We start from the raw sequence: 22,547 nt of genomic DNA on the forward strand, positions 1-22,547 counted from the left end.
GTGCGCCCCGTCTCACGGGCTGGCAAAGTTAGTTCTTGAACTCCAAACCAATATTCTCTGCACTGAATCAAGCTACCTTCCCAAGTCACCAAGCAAGGCGAAGGAAGACGAAGTGGTGGCCTGTTCTGCTGATTCATCCTTGGACTGCAATATTCAGCAGCTATTTCCTCCAGTGGAGAAGGGGTGTTGCGGGGGTACTGGGCGGAGGGGGGGAGAGAGGTGCGGCCTGGGAGCTGACTCACTCCCTGGAGCTCCCTCCCAGCTGCGTATTCATACCGAGTCAGGCTCTGCCCCGGCACTTCTACTTCGCCCGATACCCGGGAGAGTGGAGCGAAGTGGGAGGAACGGAAAGTGTTGAGAAACCCAAGCTCGGAAAATTTCTCTTTGGAACAGCATCGGAAAAGAAAGCCCAGGAGAAAGAGTAAATTGTAAGGCTGTTTACCGGAAGAACCCAGGGCGGAGAGCTCTTCTGGGGCTCGGGTGCCAGAACTTCTTTCCTGCACTCCCCTCTGGATGCTGAATGGTACACTCCGAGCTGGAGTTAAAGTCTGGGTGCAGGGCAACCCTCTGAGGGGGGCTGGCAGGATGGGGTTGCGAGCCGGCGGCAGCCACGGGCGAGAGGGCCCAGAGGTCGGGGCAGAGGGGCAGGATCGGGCCTCTGAATCGGAGGATCGCAGCATACATTCTGGCAACATCGCTACGGTGCACAATGTTCCCCTGAGCGTCCTCATCCGACCGCTGCCCTCCGTGCTGGACCCGGACAAGGTGAAGAGCCTCATGGACACCATCCAGGTAAGGTCTTTCAGGGTGGGACAAGGGGAGGGGCTGGGAGTAGAGAGAGCCCTACATTTGGGGCCCAGAGATCTGAGTACGTTTCCCCGCTCTGCAATTTTCAGTGTCATCTTGGGCAAGTCACTCCCTTTCTTCGGGCCTCGACATCCTCTCTATAAAACGGGAACGTTGTACTAGATAACCTTTGAGGCCCTTTCTAGCACTAACATCCTATGTTCTGTGTCTTAGACTGTTTTCTGACTCCGACATTCTATGTTCTACGTTCTGTATTCCAAGGTTCCTCCAGGTGTAAGGTCACACGATTCAATCATTTTCTCCATCTATGTCCTTTTCTCTCTCTCCATGACTTTTCCCCTCCCTAGGAGGATCCAGATCGGGTGCCGCCTATTGATGTCCTGTGGATTAAAGGAGCCCAAGGAGGGAACTACTTCTACTCCTTCGGGGGATGCCACAGATATGCAGCCTACCGGGAGCTGAACAAGGAAACAATCCCTGCCAAGCTGGTCCAGTCTACCATATCTGACCTTCGTGTGTACCTGGGTTCTTCGACGCCAGACCTGCAGTAGTAGCACCCTTAGCCTTTGGGACTCACTGAAAATGCCTCTTCATGTGACCATTGAAGAGGCCAGGAGAAGCCAAGTAACACTGGTCCTTACCAGGGCCATGCAGAGTACAAAAGGTGTGGACTTCTGACCCAGAACAGCTCCTTTGAGAGACAGAATATGACTGACTTGTGTAGTATTTCTTTAAGGCTAGAGATGAGGGATAGGGAATCTCCCTGTGATTTGTTTAATAACTTTAGACTACCATGTCTTGGACCTGAAGAGTGTTGGCCCAGGGCTTAAGAATAGAAGGGAGCTAGCACCCTGCCCCACCCCATAGTGGGGTGTGAGGTGATTGTAATGGAAAGAGGAGTGAACTTGGAATTAGAACCTCCCTTGTTCAGATCCCAACTCTGACACTACCTGTGTGAACAGGTTATAGTTTCCTCTTTTATAAGGAGGTGGTTGAACTAAAGTCCCTTCGAAAGTCTTCTCACTCCAGAGCCTATCCTTCTGAGATGATGTGGTAAGGGAACAGAATGGGGGACCCTTTCTGGAGGGGAAGGGTGAAAGAAGTGATGGGGAACTGAACGTCCCTCTTCCAACTTCCTGGGTGGAGGGGCCACCTCCTGTTCATAGCCGGCTAAGGGACCCGTGTCTAACTCTCACTCTGTCTCCCCATGGAAGCATGAATCCTTACTACCTTTTCTTTTTGAGGAAGAAGATTCATATACAGCAATAACAAATGAAAGCCCCAATAAATTCTGATTTAGTGAAAAGTGCTTTAGGCTTGGAGTAAGGTGGGACCATGGGCAAGTCACTTCTCTTCTGTGTTTCTGTTTTCTCATCTATAAATTGTGGTAAGAATACTTGTACTAACCTACCTCTCAGGGTTGTTGTGAGGAAAATTATATTTAAACTTCAAAGTGCTAAAGAGATGGGAGATGTTGTGTTTTAATTTTCATGATGTGGTTAAGATGGAAAGTCTGAGGACCAGCTGCTCTCTGCTATTAACCTTTTATATTTCTTGTTCCTCAGATGATTTTGCAAGTGGATAAAATGACTAATTTTTGTGATTTAATAAATGTATTCATATATAAGTACATTTTCTGTAGAATTACTGAAAATATTTTGGGTTAACTCCAGTAGCAGAAAATATATATGTATATATATGTATATGTATATATGTATATATATATATAAAAATATATATGTATATATGTATATGTATATATGTATATATATATGTATATGTGTGTGTGTATATATGTGTGTATATATGTATGTATGTATATATATATATATATATATATATCAAATCAATATTATTGTTAAGTTTCAGAATAGTTGCTGATCTACATTGATTGAGGAAGTTCCTTTACTGGGAGTTTCCCAAAACCAATGAAATCATAGGTCTGGGCCATATTATTATTGTTGTAGTTGTGGTGGCAGTGGTGGTGGTGGTGGTGGTGGTGGTGATAATGATGAGGAGGAGGAGGAGGAGGATGGAGTGGTGGTGTGGTGAAGGAAGGAACAAGAACAGATGTGATGACTTTCTGTGAACTCCATACTTCAGAGTCTCTGAGACCTGTCTGATGCTGAAAAACAAAGTGAGAAGAAAGGTGCTCCTTGTCTCTCTGGGTGGTTCTTCCTAGTCAGATCCGCCTTTACTGAGCATATATGAGACCCTGTTCAGGTCTCTGATCTTCTGGGAAATAAAATGGATGGGAGGCAGAGCCCCCTGACCTTCTTGCCTTGGAGCATGGTGGAGAGAGCAGGATGGAGGGGAGAGGGTGCCTGGTGTCCCTGGCAGTCTCCCAGGCTTCTTGTGCTGCCCTTACAAGGGGCCACCAGGAGATGGCACTGTGATCCTACCAGCCCCAGCTATATGCACTGGCAAGACCAGTCCAGTGTGGACTGGCTGGGGCTTTAAGACCCACTCCTTCTGTCCTTATGATACTAGTTAACCTCAAACTCCTAGGACCTCAGAACTGGGATGGATCTTAGGACACAGAACTGATATTGGGCTTCAACAATTCAATTCAGCAAAAAAAAAAAAAGAACAATTCAATTCAGCAAACACTTGTGAAGCGTCTCCTATAATAAATACAATTCCGAGGATGAGAACATGGAATGTTACAGCTCAAAGGAATCTTAGAGATAATATTTAAAAGAAGGAAAATGAGGCACTGGGAGGGGAAGCGGCTTTCCTAATGTCATAAAGTGAATTAGGGTCATAGGTTAGAGCTGGAAGAGACCTTTGATAGTGGCAGAACTCAGTCTGGAAGCCACACCTCCCAACACCCAGTGCAGTGCTCTTTCCACTCCACCCTCCGGCCTTATACCAGCACACCACAGACACATCCATATACACAATTGACAGCAAGTGTGTGGACCTACAGTGTTCCATGCACTGTGCTAGCCTTGGGGGACAAAAGTGAAGCAGTCCCTGCCCTCCAGGAGCTTACATTGCATCAACATGAATATGACAATGAGTGAGGTAATGAAATCTGATCATAAGCTACTTAAAAAGAAATGAATCTCACTACCTTCAGAATCGTGGAGCAGGGAAATGAAGGCTGAATTCAAGCCAGATGACATAGGTTTGAAACCTTCCTATGATACTTAGAAGCTATGTGACCTTGGGCAAGTCACTTATCTTGGCATCAGTTTACACATCTCTAAAATCAGAGGTTTGGACTAGTTTATCTCTAAGGCTTCCACTGGTTCTTTTAAAAAAATGTTTTGTTGATGTCTTTTTCTCTTTTTTCTTGTTTTTTTTTACATCATCGTCACTTCCTCCCCACTTCTCTTTCTCCTCCATAGAGACAGCCTACCTTCACCTGTCTACTCACTGCCACTATAACAAATAAGTATAGTCAAGCAAAATAAATCAGCACAATACCCTCATCTGAAAACGTCTGCCTCATTCTGTACCACTAGTGCACCACTTCTCTAACAAGAGTCTGGATCAGGCTTTACCATCAATCTTCTACCATCAGCATTAGCCACTTAATTAGTGCTGATGTCCCTTAAACATTTTTAATCTTATTTTTATTTATGCCTTCTGTTTTTTTCTCATTTCATTCATTTCTAAATATATCCCTCACTCATTTGTTACCCAGTGAATGCCTTTTGGTTCTAAATGAAAATTTTCTAATCCACTTAACCTCACCTAGCCTGTTTCTTCACTTGTGGTGTCGGGATAATAAAAATAGCTAGCATTTACATAGCACTTTAAGTTTCACAAAGCATTACATGTAGGTTGATCCTCTCAACAACCTTGTAAAGGAGGTATTATTTTTGTCTCTATTTTATAGATAGAAAAACTGAGAAAGAAGTTGTGACTTGCCCAGTCACACAGCTAGTGTCTGAGATAGGATTTGAACTCAGATCTTTCTAACTCCGAGTTCAACACTGTCCACAGCACCACCCAACTGCTTAATTGCAGAATCTGCACAAGGTAGGCAAAGTAGGAAGCCACCTAGGTAGGGTACAGTATACTCATAGGTACAAGGAAAGACACTTTTAACCATAATTTTTTATCCCATTTATACCTTTCTTCTTCATTTTACAGAGGAAGAAACTGAGGCCCAGAGAGAAGTTACTTGCTTAAAGTCAAAGCAAATTAGTAGTGTAACCAGGGTAAGAATTCATGCTTAATAAAATGGCTTTGTGGGGTTGTAGATAGACTATGGAGTTGGAGGACTTTGGAGAGGAAGGACTAGGTTCAGAACCAGGCTTTGCTATATACTACCTACCTGGGACTAAGTTTCCCCATTTGTAAAATGAGGGGAATGAACTAGGTGACCTCAAAGGCACCTTTAAATCCTATGTTCCTATAACTCCCAGGCCCCTACACAATGCTGCCTCATTAATTCCCCCCAAACCAGCTCTTCTGTCAGTCTGTCTGCCCCCTCCCCACCTGTCTCTCTTCCCCAGGCCTGACCCCTGATACAGCCTGACAGATGACCTCAGCTGCCACCAATCCATTCGTTCTGGTGCCTGGGGGAGGGGAGGAACAAAGGGAGCTTTGTGGAGGGTGGGGTCCCATCCCTTCACCTAGCTCAGGCTGCTGGGGTCCCAACTCCGGAACTCAGAGAGACTCTCCCACTGGACAAGCGTGTAATGTCTTCCAGGCCCATGGCTTAGGCTTTTAACTGGCAAGGAGATCATTATGTCTAGAATTCCATAATTGGCTTCTGACTTCTTAACATACCCTTCCCAAGATTGTCCCCAGTTCCAAGTTTGCTCCAACATGAGAGATATCAACAGGTAATCAAAAGAACACAGAGCTGGGCAAGAAGAGACCTGGGTTCTAGTCATAGGTCTGTCACTCACTAGTTGGGTCATTTTGAGTGGGAGGTTCTTTCCCCTCACCAGGCCTGAGTTTCCTCATCTGTAAAATGATAAGATTGGACTAGATCATCTCTAAGGTCATTTCCAGCTCTGATCTCTTATGTTCTAGCATCTTTTCCAGCTCTGATATCCAATAGCTCATTGATTTACCCTTATTCCTACCAGGAAGTCAAAGAGTGAATATCAAATTTTGAGCTAGAAGGAATCAGAAAGAACCTCCAATCTAAATACCACATTTTGTAGATGAGGAAACTAAGTTAAAGAGTGATTAGAGAACTTGACCAAGGTCACATAGATAGTGACAAGCTAGACTGGGATTGGCATGTAGGTCGAGGCTGAAGGAAATATTGACCTGGTAGAACAGAATCCAAGCTAATTTCCACCCTACTTCCCTACTCCCCAAGGCAGTATGATATGGGGAAGAGAAAGCCTCTCAGGTCAGAAGAGCTAGGTTCAAATCTCATTCCACCTCTCCTGCTCATTAACTATGTGGCCTTGGGCAAGTGTCTTAATCTCTCTAGTAATCAGTTTCCTCATGTGTGAAAGGAAAGTGGTGGACTAGGTGACCTTGAGGTCCCTTGCAGCTGTAAAGCCATGATCCTGTTGCCACCTTTGCTATGATGAGAACACTGGGACCCTTGCTGAGGAACCACAGCTCCCATCTTCTATTTCCTCTCCCTTCACACATTTTTTCAGACCCCACATAAACACAGTGTATGGGCCCCAACAGGTCCTAAGGCTTTCCCAGCACTAGCCTCATCAGTCCCCTGGCACCTGCTCTCAGTCCATGAATAGAGGATAAAATGGAAAGAGCAGTGGTCTTAGATTCAGGGGACCTGGGTTCTAGTTCATGCTCTTCTTCTAATTTACCATGGAACTTAAAATAAGTCACTTCTCCTCTCTGGGCCTCAGTTTCCCTATTTGTAAAATGTGGTATACAATCCATGTCCAGTCTATCTCACAGGGCTCTTGTAAGCATCAAATGAGATAATTCGTGTAAAGTATTTCATAGCCATCAAGTACTATAATTTTAAAATGTCAGGTATTATGGTAGTATCTTTAAAGTTACTGAATCTTGGAAGCATAGAATCATAGCTATAGATGTTACAACCATTAGTCCAAGAACAAGAAGGGATCCAATAAACAAGCCAGGCTGGGGCTGGACCTCAATGACCACAGAATCATAGACAGAGCTGAAAGGGATCTTAGAGGCCATATTGTCCAACCCCCTCATTTTGCAGATGAGGAAACAGGCACAGAGAAATTAAGTGATGATAAGGATCAAATAGCTAGCAAGTATCTAAGGGGGAATATGAATCTGGGTCTTTCTGATGCTAAATCCAGTGTCTATCCATTACACCATACTTTCTGTCTGGCTCAGTCCTTCATTTTACAGCTGCTACCCAGGTAGGGGATGTGACTTACCCACTGTCATATCTCAAGTTAACAACACTCTTAATAACCATTCCAAAGTCTAATATGAGCAAGCCTTTGTGCTTAGCACTGTCAAGGAGACAGAGAAGTTTAGGACTCAGCCCCTAACTTCAGTGAGCTCATGGTATAATGCAGGAGACAATACACACATTCCTAAGATCTCAAATAATATAGAGTAGTCTGTGCTACAGGCACCTATATGGCACAGTGGATGGAGTGCTGACCCTGGAGTCGAGAAGACTCGTTTTCCTGAGTTCAAATCCAGCCTCAGACACTTACTAGCTGTATGACCCTGAGCAAGTCACCTGAACCTGTTTGCCTTAGTTTCCTCATCTGTAAAATAAGATAGAGGAAGAAATGGCAAATCACTCTAGTATCTTTGCTAAGAAAGCCCCAAACAGGGTCATGAAGAGTTGGACATGACTATGCTAAGGACCAGGTGACAGAGGAACAAGCAAGGATAGAGAATCTCAAATAAAGAAATCCCGATGGACCCTTTGAGCCATTTATAGCACCACTAGGCATATAGCCCAAAGAGGTCAAAGAGAAGGGGGGAAGGGGGCAGCTAGGTGGTGCAGTGGTTAGAGTACTGGCCCTGAAGTCAGGAGGACCTGAGTTCAAATCCAGCCTCAGACCAAATACTTGACACTTACTAGCTGTGTGACCTTGGGCAAGTCACTTGACCCCAAATGCCTAAAAAAAAAAATCAACGACAGAAAAAAAAAGAGAAGGGGGGAAAGGGCCCGTAAATATAAACATATTTATAGCTGCTACTTTTTAAAAATTATATTGATTTTTTTTGCTTTTATATTATGCCAGCCAAGATAATATATGCCATGTTCTTCACTGATAATGCCCCAACTTTGCAAAGGATGATGGAATTGTAGATCTAGCACTCAAAAGGGTTTCAGAGGCCATCAAACCCAAGCCTTTTATTCTACAGATGAAGAAACTGAAGCCCCAGGAAAAGTGACTTGCCTAAGATCATCCAAGTGGTAGATGTCAGAGGTTGCATTTGAAGACAGATTTTTTGCTTCAAGAGCCAGTAACCCTTTCTACTGTACCACACTGCCTCCCATGGAAGGGATGCAGTCTCATCTTTTTCCAAACCAAGCTTGGTCATTGTAATTACACAGTTTTGTAGGTTTTTTAAAAAGAATTGTCTCCAGGGGCAGCTAGGTGGCACAATGGATAGAGCTCTAGCTTTGGAGTCAGGAGGACTTGAGTTCAAATTCCACCTCAGACACTTGACACTTATTAGCTGTGTGACCTTGGGTGAGTCATTTAACCCCAATTGCCTCACGAAAAAGCAAAAAAAAAATTCCATTTACATCATTGCAGTCAACATGTATATTGTTTTCCTGGCTCTACTTGCTTCATTCTTCATTAGTTCATAGGTTTTCCTATGCGTCTCTATATTCTTCATATTAATTGTTTCTACTGGCACAGTAATATTAACATTCTATTACATTTTATATCACAATTTGTTTAGCCATTCTCTATTCTATGGGTATCTCCTTTGCTTCCAGCTCTTTGCTATAAGAACAACAATAAAAAGTTGTATATGGATACTTTTTGGAGATGCAAAAGTCAGTGAATGTCCATCAATTGGTGAGTGGCTGAATACATCGTGACATATGAATGCAAAGGTTTGTTATTGCAAGGTAAGAAATAAGAATTCTGAGAAGGGTTTGGGCCTCTAAGTTTCCCTCCTGATCTAAATCTCTGATCCTATGATAGGACTTGTATGAACCGAAGCAGAGAACTGTAAACAGAACCAAGAGAATAACACATGTAATTGACTGAAATGATGTAAAAGAGAACAACACTGTAAAAACTTCAGAATTCTGATGGACACCATGACTAATGGTGACAATGGAGGGCTTTGGGTGAAGCATGGTGGTGGACCACAGGTCAAGGCATACATTTTCAGACACAGTCAGGTATTGCTTTGCTTAACTACTTGTTAAAAGGGAGGGTTCATTGAGGGGGATAGAAGGGAGTCACTGGAAAGTGATAGTGATGTTTCTTTTTAAAAAAAAAAGAGCATCAGAAAAATCTGTTTAAAAAACCTCTTTGTCTAGTGTGATCAGGAATATTTTCTGGAGCAGGCAGGCCCAGAAAGATGGGTAATACTTAGATAAATGGGAGGGGGATATTCGTGGTTTTGGGGGTGAGGTGGGAAGGAGGCTTATCATTGAAGAATCCAGCCTGGGTGGAATGAACTGCGTGTATAGGTATATATGGAATTGGTGGAACATGAGACTGTACAGTGAGTTTGGCCTCAGATCATAGAAGGTCTCAAATGTCAAATTAAAGAGTTCAGACTTGATCCTATAAGGAAATCATAACAGTCGTGACCAGGAGTATGACAAGCACAAAGCAGAATTTAAAGAAGCTGAGCCTGGCAGCATGCATAGAAAGGATTATTTTATCATCATCACACAGAGATTATGATTCCCACCTGATAGAGGGAGAAACTGAGGCACAGGAAGAAGTGGTTTGCCTAAAGTCACAGAACTAACCTATGTAAAAGCTCACATTGAATTTTTAGTCCTGGACTCTTTTCTAATGCCCCTCACTAACCCCAGTAAGATTTGGCTGGCCCTTCCTCTTCCTGATGAGCCAGAAAGTGCCACCAGCATAGAGGAGCTCCCTGAGGATGTAGATGGAGCTCTCAACCTCCTTCATCCCCATCCCCCTTCCTCTACCCATGAACTCAGACACCCATTGGCTGAAAGAGCCAGCCTGGGCTGCCAGAGGGAAAAGCCCCCGGGCCCAAGGTTAACAGCCCCTGGGCTACCTTTCATTGGCCAGGAGGGAGGCCCAGTGGGTAGCTCTAGGGGCCACACAGACGGGGAGGCTAACCCTGCTGTGGCCATTTCCCCAACCCAGGATCTGGAATCCATTTGCTCTGGCCTGAGCAATGTTTTCCTAGCAGCACAGAACTGAGCTGCAGAGAGCCAGAGTGAGGCCCTAGGCCCTACCCCAGCTCCCTGGCCATCTGCTCCCTGTTTATTTATTTATTCTGAAGTATCACCTCTTGGCCTGGCCAGGGGCACCAAACATCTCTACACCCCGTGGGGATCAGTGGGAAGGGGCTGAGAAAGGAGGAGATGGTGGGGGTGGAGAGAGAGAAGGCTGAGTAGAGGACAACCAGCCCCCACCAACTATCTTTCTTGCTAAAGATCTCAGGTATCTCATCAAGGAGCCAGATCCCACTCTATTGGTTGATTCTCTGCCCTTTGCTGACACTTGGTGTCCGAAGTCCATCACTGACACCATGACAAAGAGCTTTCTTTATAGAACTCAAAGTGCTTTGCAAACCAGGGTTCCATTTGGTCTTCATCACAGCCTGGTATTATTATCCCCATATAACAAATAAATAAACTGAAATTCAAAGAGAAGTAATTTACCCAAGGTCAAACAACTAGCAAGTGGCATGTTTGCCTGTGGGAGTTGGGAAACAGGGTAACTGTCAGCATTTGCCCACCAGAAGCTGCTACTGTTTTCTTCCCTCCTTCCTCCCTGCCTGAGCCTCCTCTATCTTTAGCTTAGGGTAGCCTGAGGGCATTCTTGACTGTCTGAGGTAAAACATCTTCAGTGGGACCTTCTCATCATTACTGAAAAATTACCAAGCTGGTCATGTGATTTTCTTCTCTGTAAAATGAGGGAGTTTGTTTTTGTTTTAGTATGTATATCACAAAATGCATTATGTATTTGATCCTTACAACAACCCTGTGAGGTGGTGGTGTTCAGTCATTTTTTAATCATGCCCAACTCTTCGTGAGCCCATTTGAGGTTTTCTTAGCAAAGACACTGGAGGGGTTTGCCGTTTCCTTTTACAGCTCATTTTACAGATGAGAAAACTGAGGCAACCAGGGTTAAGTGACTTGCCCCAGGGTCACAAGCTAGTTAGTGTCTGAGTCCAGATTTGACTCCAGGGCCAGCACTACATTTACCACACCACCTAGCTGCCCTACCCTGTGAGGTAGATGCTATTATTATTCCCATTTTAAAGATAAGGAAACTGAGACACAGACAGGTCAGGTGACTTGACCAGAGTTACACAGCTAGTAAATCTGAGGCCAGATCTGAACTCAATCACATCTTCCTGACCTCAGGTCCTGTGTTCTATAGCCACTATGAAACCTAGCTGCCTTAGTCTAGATTGTCTCAGAAGTCCTAGTTCTGACATTCTATATTCTGTCTTCTAAGGTCCTGTTAGGTTCTGTTCTCATCCTTCCTTTTCAGGTCCCTTCCAGTTCTGACATCTTATGTTCTAGGCTTCCTTCAAGTTCTGGCATTCTCTTTCATATTTTCTACGTCTCTTCAAGCTGACAATATATGCTCCATGGTTCCCCCAAAGCCCTGATGTTCTGGGTTTTAGGCTCTAAGATCTCTTCAAGATCTTGTGTTTTATGTTCTAAAGTATCTTTTCAACTCAGATATCCTGGGATAATTATCGTCACAGAGTTAAGAGTTGGAAAGAACTTCAGAAGACGTCTGGTACAGACCCTACTGGAAGTAGCCTCCCCATAACAGCCCAGACAAGTGATCATAAAATCCTTCCATGAGGAGCCATAGGATAGTCTAGAAAGCTAACCCAGTCCCCAGGAAACCTGGTCTTGGGTCTGAGTGTCCTGAGGGCTCAGGCCACTGCTGCTCATTTCCCCTGGAAGGTACCTTCCTGGCTGGGTTAATCCTAGACTCTTGCCTACTGCAGAACAGTTTTGGAGGGCAATAAATCATCCCTTACCCAAATCCTCCCAGTCAGCCTTCCCCCAACCATCAAGACTGTAAAGCTTCCCCTACTGGGTTTTCCCCAAAAGTCTGTGGGGGACAGAATGTCACCACCTTCTACAATGTTCCAGACCTGTTCCAAAGTCCAAAAAGTCCTTTTTTGCTAACGGTTCTCTGTCACTATAACTATACCACACCATGTCATCTTGCTCTCTGTTTCAAAGATAACTGATGATCAGTTGTTTCACTGAAACCATATATCTCTTAGTTGTTATTATTAATAATCCTGATTATTCTGGCAAATATGGAGGAAATTATGCAAGCTGCTCATTAACGGTAATAAGTTGCAAGAAGGATGATTTGAAGAGAGCTGAGGAGTCTGATATTTCCTCTAAAATGAGGAGATCTTGGAGATTTGTCTCTGACCTGTGCCATCTTTCAGAATGTAGGATAAGAGACTAGGAAGAAAAATGGACTCTGAGCTGAAGGGATCAGAATCAGACATATCTAGTCCTCCACCCTTTTCGGCCAGAAAGCCAATCGTCACTGAATCAAAGAGTGTATGTGAGGGAGAAGTAGAAAGTATGAGGAGACTGGAAAGGTAAAGGGAGGAGGGCTAGATTATGAAAGTCCTTGAATGAGAGAGGATTTTATATTAGATGTTGGAGGGGAGAGGGGACCACTGGAGTTTCTTGAGGAGGGTGGTCTGAACTTGTCTGGAGGAAAATCATTGAAGCTGAATAGAAGATGGTCTTGAGTGGGGAGAGACTTGTGGTAGACAAACCAATCAGCAAGTTATTACAATACTCCAGAGTGAGGAGATGAGGTTCTGCGCCAGGTGGTAGCAATATTAAAGAGAAGGGGACATATTCGAGGGAGATTGTAAAGGTGACATCAACAGGCTTTGGCAACAGATTGCATATGGTGGGGCAGGGTAGAGGGAAAGGTGAAAGATGAAGAGTTGAGCAGGATGCCTAGGTTGTAAGCCTGGGGAACTAGAAGGATGGTGGTACCCTTGGCAGTAATAGGGAAGTTTGGAAAGGGGTGAGGGAGACTTGTGGAGAAAGAGAATGAGTTCTGTTTTGAATTTATTGAGTTTAAGATATCTACAAGACAGTCTAGTTGGAGACAGCACGTTTAGTTCATCAAGTCAAAATGCTCGGTAAAGATCAAGGACCAGAGGTAAGAATAGAATCATAGAATATCAGAACTGGAAGGTCCAACTCTTTAATTTTACAGATGAAGAAACTGAGGCCCAGAGAGGTTCAGTGACTTGCCTCAGATCACGCTGGGACTCAGATACAGGTTAATCAGACAAGCAGGAAATCAACAAACGTTTATTAAGTGCCTATTATGCGCTAGGATCTGCGTAAATGGAGACAAGTGCAATGGTCTGCCCTCAAGGAGATGATTTTCTTTTTTTGTGGTGGGGGGGACAACAGTTAGCAAGAATATAGAAAACAAATCAAAAGTCAATTCGGGGAGGAAGGGTACTAGCCAATGAGGGAGATGGGGGGGAGGCAGGATCAAGAAAGGCTTAATATAGGGGCAGCTAAGCAGTGCAGTGGATAGAGCACCGGCCCTGAAGTCAGGAGCACCTGAGTTCAAATCTGACCTCAGACCAAACACTTGACACTTATTAGCTGTGTGACCCTGGGCAAGTCACTTAACCCCAATTGCCTAAAAAAAAAAGCTTAATATAAAAGCTTGTGCTTGAGCTGAGTTTTGAGAGAAAATAGGAATTCTAAGGGACAAAGGTGAGAAGGGGATGAATCCCAGGCATGGAAGACAGCCTGAGCAAAGACAAGTGATGGGAGATGGGATATATTTGAGGAACAATGAGAAGGTGTCATGTATAACAAGAGGGGATGGGCAGGTGTGGACCAGGTTATAAAAGGTCAAACAGGGGAGTTTATATTTCATTCTAAAAGGTTCAAGAACACCATTAGAGCTCATTGAGGAGGGGAGTAACTTGATCAGATTTGTGCTTTAGGAAAATCACTTTAAGGTGGCACAGTGGATAGAGCACTGGCCCTGGAGTCAGGAGGACGGGAGTTCAAATCCAGGCTCAGACATGTAATGCTTACTAGCTGTGTGACCCTGGACAAGTCACTTAACCCTGATTGCCTCGCCAAAATAAATAAATAAATAAATAAATAAAATAAGGAAAATCACTTCAGTAGCTTTAATGGGTGCCTGAGGGAGAATGTCAATTCAGGTTCTCTGACTCCACAGCTGGGACTCTTTCACCTGGACCACATTGCCTTTCTCACTTTGGCAAGGGCTCCATCAGTTGTTCAGTCATGTCTGACTCTTTGTGACTCCATTTGGGATTTTCTTGGCTGAGACACTAGAGTGATTTGCCATTTCCTTCCCCAGCTCATTTTACAGATGAGGAAACTGAGGGAAACAGGGTTAAGTGACTTGCCCAGGGTCACTCAGCTAAAGAAGTGTCTAATGCCAGATTTGAACTCAGGTCTTGCTCTATCCACTTTGAGAATTATCCAGTAGGAATTCCGAGTTCCCCTTCTTGGGCTTCACTATGGTTTGGAGAAATAACACAAGCTCTCTTTTCACTAGTGCTTACACTTTACAAAATGTTTTCTTACCTCAAAACAGGTCTAGAAGGGAGGGAGTGCAAGGATTATTATGTATCGCCTCCCCAAAAAGACAGAAACTAGGAATTCTTACACCTAGGGTAATTTCAGCTTGTCCAGGAAGGGGTGTGAGTTCAGGAATATTCTAAATGAGTACAGTCTCACTGGCAGAGGGGTATGGCCCATGTCCAGCCCCCACCCCCAAGGTCTATTGTGTATCCTCTTGAAGACTGGAGGAAAAGGTGGTTCTGGGAGAAAGGTACCAAAACAACAGAATGGGGAGGGGGAGTGAGCCAAGGGGTTGTTGGGCCTCAAAGGGGTATAATCTGCCAGACTAAAAGTATTAGAACAGTTGCCTTGGGAAAGGAGGTGCACAAGCCACCTCTCCCCTCACCCTAGTGTGAGAAGAACAAGGAAGAAGGAAGTGACTTGACCAAAGTCACACAGCTACTAAATGGAAAAACTGAGTCTCAAACAGAGATTTCCTCAATCCCAAATCCTCTTTCCACTACATCACAGCCTCTTCAAGACGACTTCTTGAGGGAGTTGGCTGAGAGTCTGACCTGCACCACAGTTGGAACAGCTCAGGTCCCACCTCCTCCATAAAGGCTTCCTTGAAGGGCATTGTGGTATAGTGATAGAGCTCTGGATTAGACTCAGGAGACCTGTATTTGAGGTGCCCTTCCAGCTAGCAAGCCTAGGGACCCCAGGAGATCATTATTTCCCTTCTCTGGGCTTCTGTTTCCTCCTCTGTAAATGGGAGAGATGATCTCTAAGAGTCTTTCCAGCTCTGACACCCTGTTGTATGTTCTGAAGTCTCCTCTGGTTCTGACACTTTGTTGTAAGGTCCCTTCCATTTCTAAATCTTGTGATACAGTTTGTTTATTTTTTTTTATTTATTTTTAGTTTTCAAGAATCACCTCCTCCAGTTCATCTGAAACAAGAATTTGGGGACTCTTGCACTTGGGAGCCATGGAAGCTCCTTATCTCCAGAGAGATATACAAAGTGTATGGGTGGGCATACAAAGAGGCTGGAGATTTGGAGTGGGCTCAAGCGCCTTAATTCCTCTGACTCTCAGCCTGAGCTTCTTTCAAAACCACCCAGTGCCTGTTTGATGCCCTGGGGACAAGGGAGGGAAGGGAAGAGGAACCCTTGGGGCAGAGGACCAGAACTGGGTAAGAAGGCTGGAGGAGGGGAGGCAGGTGTCTGAGGTCGGCCCAGAATCCAGAGGACTGGGACTGGAACCTCTTGGGAACCCCTACCTCCCAACCCCCTGCCTTTCCTGCTTCCCCTCTCGCCCCTCATATGGTGTCCATGTGCTCTGCTGCCGCACCTGAATACACACTCCCAGCCAATCTGTCTTGCTGCTGTCAGGAGGATCAATGGTGCTCCGAGGCCTGGGCCAGCAGGGGATCTAGGGGAAGAGCCCCCTTAGGAGGAGGGGGGACCTACTGTAGGAGGATGTGGGGGAGAGGCCCCAAAAGGAAGCTGAGAAGGGCCAGGGGGGCATGGGCACTTTGCCAGATCCCTTTGGGGGGAGGATGGGTGACCCCAGGCTCTTTAATACCCCCTCCCTGTTTCCCACCTGAAGGGGATACATAAGACAGGCAAAACATTGATTACAATGGTGCATGTCTTGGACTGGAGTCAGGAGGCTCAAGACCTGCCTTTTTCTGACCATATAACCTTGGCAAAGTCACTTCATTCCTCTGTAAAATAGGAACAAGAATCTTTATATTACCTACCTTGCAGGTGGTGAGAAAATAATTTGGTAGACAATGAAATACTAGAAGAGTACCTATTACTAAGATTAGCTATGTCTCTACCTCCTTTGCTTCTTTCTACCTTTTGCCAATATGGAGGGAGAGGGAGCTGAGAAGGGAGAAAACAGTGACATAGAGAGAGAGAATAATAGTAATAACATTTATATAGTGCTTTTAGGTTTGAAATGTGCTTTATACATATTAATGTCATTTGATCCTCACAATAATTGCAGGAGGTAGGTAGTTATTCCTATTTTACAGATGAGGAAAATTGAGGCAGATAGAGGTTAAGTAACTTGCCCAAGGTCACACAGCTAGTAAGTGTTTGAGATATAATTTGAACTGAGGTCTTCCAGATTACAGTCCTGCAATTACAGTCCTGCAATCTTTCCATTAGCCAATACCTAGAAGAGAGAAAGAACTGGTATGGAATTGTGTGTCATGCTTCTCATCCAATAGAAATATCTCAGTTCTGAGAGTCAGAGACCTGGGTTTGAGTCCATTTCCTAGTTGTGTGACCTTGGGCAAGTCCCATTTCTTTCTCTGGGTCTTACTTTCTTCCTTGGTAAAATGGAATTATAAAACTTCTATTACCTACTTCACAGGTATGAATGAAGACAGAGTATGGTTAGTGAGGCAGCTTGAGAGTCAGGATGACCAGGGTTCAAGTTCTCCATCACCTCTTCTTAATGGGATCTTAAGCAAGTCTCTACTTCCCAGTGTCCCGGGCAACTCTCTCAGACTATATAGCTGCAAAGTTTCCTTCCTCAATGTTCTCTACCCCAGTGAAATAAAAGCTTAGGTTCAAAATATCCAGTCATTTCCAGTATTATGCTTCACAATAGAAAGTATAGAGAGACACCATGCATTCTACAAAGGAAGGAACCCTGGAACAGACCACAAAAGACTTGATCTAGTCCTAGAACTCAGGACACTTATTAGCTCTTTGACCCTGGGCAAGCCAACAATCCTCTCCGAGGCTCAGTTTCCTCATTTGTAAAGTGGGGATAGTAATATATACCTCATAGGGTGATTCTAAGGAAGGATTCTGTAAACAATCAAAGGCCACATAAAGGTGAGCTGTGGGGAGGTAGATTTCTAGGCAATGAGTTAGTAGCCAGGCTCTGGGTGGAGAGAAAGGGGGCAAGGAGAAGGAAATCCAGAGGAGAGGTGCCTGCAACAGAAAGTCTGAGAGCAGAGGACATGGGTCTGGAAGCTGGAAGAAGTTGTCTGCTTTGCCGTGGTGATGGCAGGAGGGTTGGGAATACTCTGTTTTATGCTGAAGATAGCTTTCCCCATATACTAATTAAGATTTTTTTGGCCTTTCTTCCTCTTCTCCCTCCTCCCAATTTCCTTGCATTCCTGAGAAACTCCAATTTGTGTGGGCTCCCCACAAAGCTAGGGCCTGACCACCCCCTCTCCACCCAGCTAATCACCTTCCCCTCAACCTTTCCCTATGGGCTGGAAGATCCAAAGCTTTGAAGATGAGAGAGGCATACTCCATTCTCTTTCTCTGCCTAGCCCAACCCATACATAGAATGGGTATAAGCTAGAGCCTGAGAGGGGCAGAGTAGGAATGGGATAGATGATGGGTGAAATCTCTCAGCTCTGACATTCTGGGTGCTAACCTTCTATGTTCTCAGGTCCTTCTCAACTCCAATATTCTAGGTTCTGTGTTCTAAGTGTTCCATCTCTGGCATTCTAAGTGATCTAATGTTTTAAGGTTCCTTCCATCTCTAAGATCCTAGGGTTCTAAATGATGGGATCTATGACCTTGACCTCATTATCACTTCATTCCTAACAGCTAAGCTAAAAATTCTACACCAAGGCAAGGTATTGTAATTGCTTCATTTCTGCCTTGCCTAAGTTCCAATGTCCCCTAGAAGGCAAGGGGAGGAGGAGGGGAAAGGCCAGAGAAAGGACAGATGAAAGAGGATCCCCAGAGAAGACTATCAAGCATCTCTAAACCTTGATCCATCCAGAGGAGCAAATGGTACCCCCTAGGCACCTATCTCCAGCTCTTGCTCCATCTGTGCCCAGCCCTCTGCCCCATCCCTGAAACCTGGGAAACCAAATAGACATTTCCACGACATACACCAAGCCCCCTACTGGGGACCATCTGTTGCTAAGGATCCTGGGGATATAGATGAGCCTTGGTGTCACTGAATTTCTAGAGTGGGAATCTTAGAGATCCTCAAGACTGAAACTAAAGCAATGAGTAGAAGTTACAGTTACAGAGAAGTGTATTTTGGCTGGGTTAGGCCTGATGAAAAACTTCCTAACCATCTTTCTCATTTTACAAATGGGGAAACTGGGAAATAACTTGACCAAGGTCCCATGGTGATCAAATGAGAGAAGAGACGCAAAGCATATTTAAAAGTTCTACGTAATTGACTGTTATTATCATGAGAAGCAGAATGGCTTCATTGCTAGAGTGGTGTCCAGAAGATGGGTTCAAGTTCTGCCTCGGACACTTCAATAGCTGTGTGACCCTCAGTGACTCAGGCAACCTCTCTGAGCCCCCTTTTCTCCACCTACAAAAAAGGGAAAGAATAATAGCACCTCCCTCAGAGTTGTGTTGTGAGGATGGAATATAAACATGTAGTCTATTGGCAGAGTGGGAAATAGAGTACATGTCTTCTGACTCCTAAGCCAAAGTCCTTTCTGCCATGGTCTTCTCTGGCTCAGTCCTCTAGGTGAATAGGTAGAGAATACTCCATCTTCCAGGCATATGTCAACCCTATCTAGGAAGAGGCAGGATAGCATATCTAGGGAGAGATATGATGAAATATCTGAAGGGCCATTATGAGGAAGAGGGAGCAGACTTATTTAGGGAAATACAAGGAAAAGTTAAAGATTTCAGCATAACCTAAGGAAGAATTGGAGCTGCCTATAGATGGAATGCTCTGACTTAGGAGGTAGTAAGATAATAACAACTGCCAGTATTTATACAGAGCTTTAAAGTTTGCGAAGTGCTCTGCATATATTATTCATCTGGTCCTTGAAATAATTCTTTGAGATGGATGGTGTTATTATCCCCATTTTACAGATGAAGAAACAGATGATAGCAGTTCAGTGATTTGGCCAGGGTCACACGGCTAGTGTGACTAAGGGTGGATTTGAATTCCCATCTTTCTGACTCCACATCCTGAGTGCTATCCACTACACCTGATCGCTTGCAGGAGACCTACAGAGGTCTCCAGGCCAGACAAGGCTTGGTTTAGATGACCTCTGAGCTCCCTTCCAGCCCTGTATTTCTCTGATATCATCCGTGCTCCTGGGAGATGAGGTCTCTGGTTCTGGTTCAGACTTCCCCCTTCACCTCTCCTTTTGTCCCCTCCCACCCAACCATTGGTGCTTGGGCTGGTGGCCAGTGGCCTTCTGCACTCCCAGCTCTCCCTCAGAGCCTCATCTTTCTGGGTCATTTGGACATAGCAAGTGGAAGAGGCCCCACCTGCAGCTGCAGTCTGAGCTGAGCTTGGGGGGTGGGGAGGTGGGGAGGGTTGAGAGGGCTTGGGGCTGAGGCTGCCACTACTGAACACAGCAGGGCCTCTCTCAGGGGATGGAAAGCCAAATGGGGGAGGAGGGAAGGATTGTAAAGCTGTCAGGCCTGAGTAGGGGAGGGGGAGGAGAGAGAAAGGGAACTGGAATGGAGGATCATAGGGTCATAGCTGACCTGCCTTTCTCTTTTTCCTCATTTTCTGCTCCTTTCCAATTCCCACCTGTCTGTCTAATCCCAGCTCACATCTCACTTCATCCAGGAAGCCTTCCCTGACTACCCAGGCCCCCAGTTATCTCCTCCTCCTCTTCCTCCTCTTCCTCCTCCAAGCTCCCACCTCCACGACTGTCTATGCCCCTCACTGAGCCCTTATTAAATAGAGTCTGGTTTTTACTATGCTATATGCCTTGTCATGTAGTTAGTTAGAGCTTCAAAAACTTTGGAGTCACGGGATGTCAGAGCTACAAGGGTACTTAGAACCCAAAGTACAGAATGGCAGACCTAGAAAGAACATTAGAATAAAGAACAGAAAAGGTCAGAGCTGGAGAGACCTTAGAACACAATTAGACTCCCATTTCTCATGGCTACATGTCAGGCAAAAGTGCTAGACTTGGAGTCAGAAGAACAGGGTTTGAACCCCGGCTCTGCTCCATACTGTCTGTGTTGTGACCTTACACAAGTCTCTTCCTGTCTCTGAGCCTGTTTCCTCCTCAGTAAAATGAGGGGGTTTGACCAGATAACCTCCAAGGTCCCTTTGCCCTCTAAACACTGTGATCCTAAGACAGAATGCCAAGGCATTAACAACCTTTAGGGATTTCCCCGGGGGTCATTCCCACACCCCCTCTGCAGGAGGGGCAGGCTCTATGGCCCCATTGTACTTCTCCTAGAAGAAATCAGATCCTGTTTACAGGCCCAGGGCCTGAAAGAACACAAAACCAGGAAGGAGAGCCACCAAGAGAGTACCCAGTACATCTCAATCTTCAAAGCTCAGAGATCTTAATTCCGTCATCCTCATAGCTCCCCAGAGATAGCTGTTTGGAAACTGCAGAATCCCTGGAATGTCCTCAACCTCCATACTAGCCAAACTTTCCCTGGCCTTCAAGGACCAGCTCAAGTATTGCCTCTTCCCTGAAGCCTTCCCTCATTACTCCAGCCCATACTGATCTCTTTCTTGACTGATTGCCCATTTCCCCAATATCATTCAGCAATATATACTATATTGGACTTTATTGTTCAAAATTCCATTTGTCTATGTATAATGCAGATTCGTGGTTTCATATGAAATCTTTTTCTGTTTTGTTTTGTTTTGTTTTTGTATATGGAAATACTCATATTTAATGCTTGTCGAATTTAAAATAATGAAAAGGAATTTTTTTTTTTAGGCAATTGAGGTTAAGCGACTTGCCCAGGGTGACACAGCTAGTAAGTGTCAAATATTTGGTCTGAGGCTGCATTTAAACTTAGGTCCTCCTGACTTCAGGGCAGGTGCTCTATCTACTGTGCCACCTAGCTGCCCCCAAAAGGAAAGTATTTTTAAAAAAGAAAATAAATTAAACCAAGCAAACAAAAAAGGACTGCAAGTATGTATATGAAGGCAGAGGCCCATTTTGTTTTCTTTGTTTCTTCTCCAGATTCAGGTAGAGTGGTCTATATCCACTAGGTGCTTAATAAGGGTTTGTCAAACACGTTGTGCTTTTACTATTGACTTTAGCAGATAATTATCAAGTTAGAAGCAAGCTAGAAGCAGATACACAGCGTCAGATTTAGGTCCAGATGGAAGGAAAAGCTTACCAATGAGAATTGTTGTGCAAAATGGAATTTCTGGTAGTGGATTTTCCTTCACGAGATTTTCAGTCAAAGTCTAGATGACTACTTGTCAAGGATATCTTAGATGCTTTCTGAAGTCACAACCAGCTCTGGGATTTTGTAATTCTACTTATGTTAATTAAATTTTTTTAACAATTTTATTATTTTTCAATTTTCAAGAATTTACTTTTTCTCTCTCATCTTTCTCTACAAGAAAGGAAGGAAAGAGAAAGAAAGGAAAGAAAGAAGGAAGGAAAGGAAGGAAGAAGAATGGAGGAAGGGAGAGAGGAAGAAAAGGAGGAAGAGAGAAAGAAAGAACTCATATTAGATATGCACAGTCAAGCAAAACATATTCCCATACTGGTAATATTGAAAAAAAATGAATTTACTATTCTCCATGTTAATCCATTATCTCTCTACAGTCCTTTATCAGTCCTCTGGAATCATAGTTACTAATTTTGTTCATCAGAATTCTTGAATCTCTAAAAATTGTTCATTTTTGTAATATCTGTTGTCGTTGTTGAGTTGTTTTAGTTGTGATGACTCTCCATGACCCCATTTGGCATTTTCTTGGCAAAGGTACTGGAGTGGTTTGTCATTTCTTTCTCCAACTCATTCTACAGATGAGGAAACTGAACAAGATTAAGCAACTTGCCCAGCTTCACACAGCTAGTATGTATCTGAGGCCATATCTGAACTCAGGTCTTCCTGACTCCAGGACCAGTGTTCTATCCACTGTACCACCTAGCTGCCCCTTTTATAATATCAGTGTTATAGTATAAATTGTTGTGGTGCTACTCACTTTGTTTCATCAGTTCATAAAAATCTTCCTAAATCTCTTTGATACTGTCTTTTTCCTCATTTCTAATAACATGGTATTCCACTGTATTTGCATATTACAATTTGTTTAACCATTATGTTCATGTGAATTTTAAAGGGCAAAGTCTGAATTGGGAGTCCAAGAGCTGAGACCTGAAAGATCATCTAACACAATGCCCTCATTTTACAGAG

General features: G+C 44.3%; 1 protein-coding gene across 1 annotated transcript; it reads left to right on the forward strand.

The window, feature by feature from the left end:
* The first annotated feature begins 233 nt into the window (after positions 1-233).
* SRXN1 (sulfiredoxin 1) lies at positions 234-2,437 on the forward strand. Its single transcript, XM_020990665.2, has 2 exons — positions 234-792; positions 1,155-2,437. The coding sequence occupies exons 1-2, from the start codon at positions 514-516 to the stop codon at positions 1,356-1,358; spliced, it is 483 nt and encodes a 160-aa protein (XP_020846324.1). The 5' UTR covers positions 234-513; the 3' UTR covers positions 1,359-2,437.
* The last annotated feature ends 20,110 nt before the right edge of the window (positions 2,438-22,547 follow it).

This window comes from Phascolarctos cinereus, unplaced genomic scaffold (genome assembly GCF_003287225.1).
Source record: "Phascolarctos cinereus isolate Bilbo 61053 unplaced genomic scaffold, phaCin_HiC Scaffold_2;HRSCAF=192, whole genome shotgun sequence".
Lineage (NCBI taxonomy): Eukaryota > Metazoa > Chordata > Mammalia > Diprotodontia > Phascolarctidae > Phascolarctos > Phascolarctos cinereus.

What these genes read in the sequence shown, in the direction of transcription:
- SRXN1 (XM_020990665.2), top strand. Translation starts at nt 514, where the DNA reads ATGCTGAATGGTACACTCCGAGCTGGAGTTAAAGTCTGGGTGCAGGGC. An exon ending in GCCTCATGGACACCATCCAG is followed by an intron (nt 793 to 1,154) that starts GTAAGGTCTTTC and finishes TCCCCTCCCTAG; the next exon opens with GAGGATCCAGATCGGGTGCC.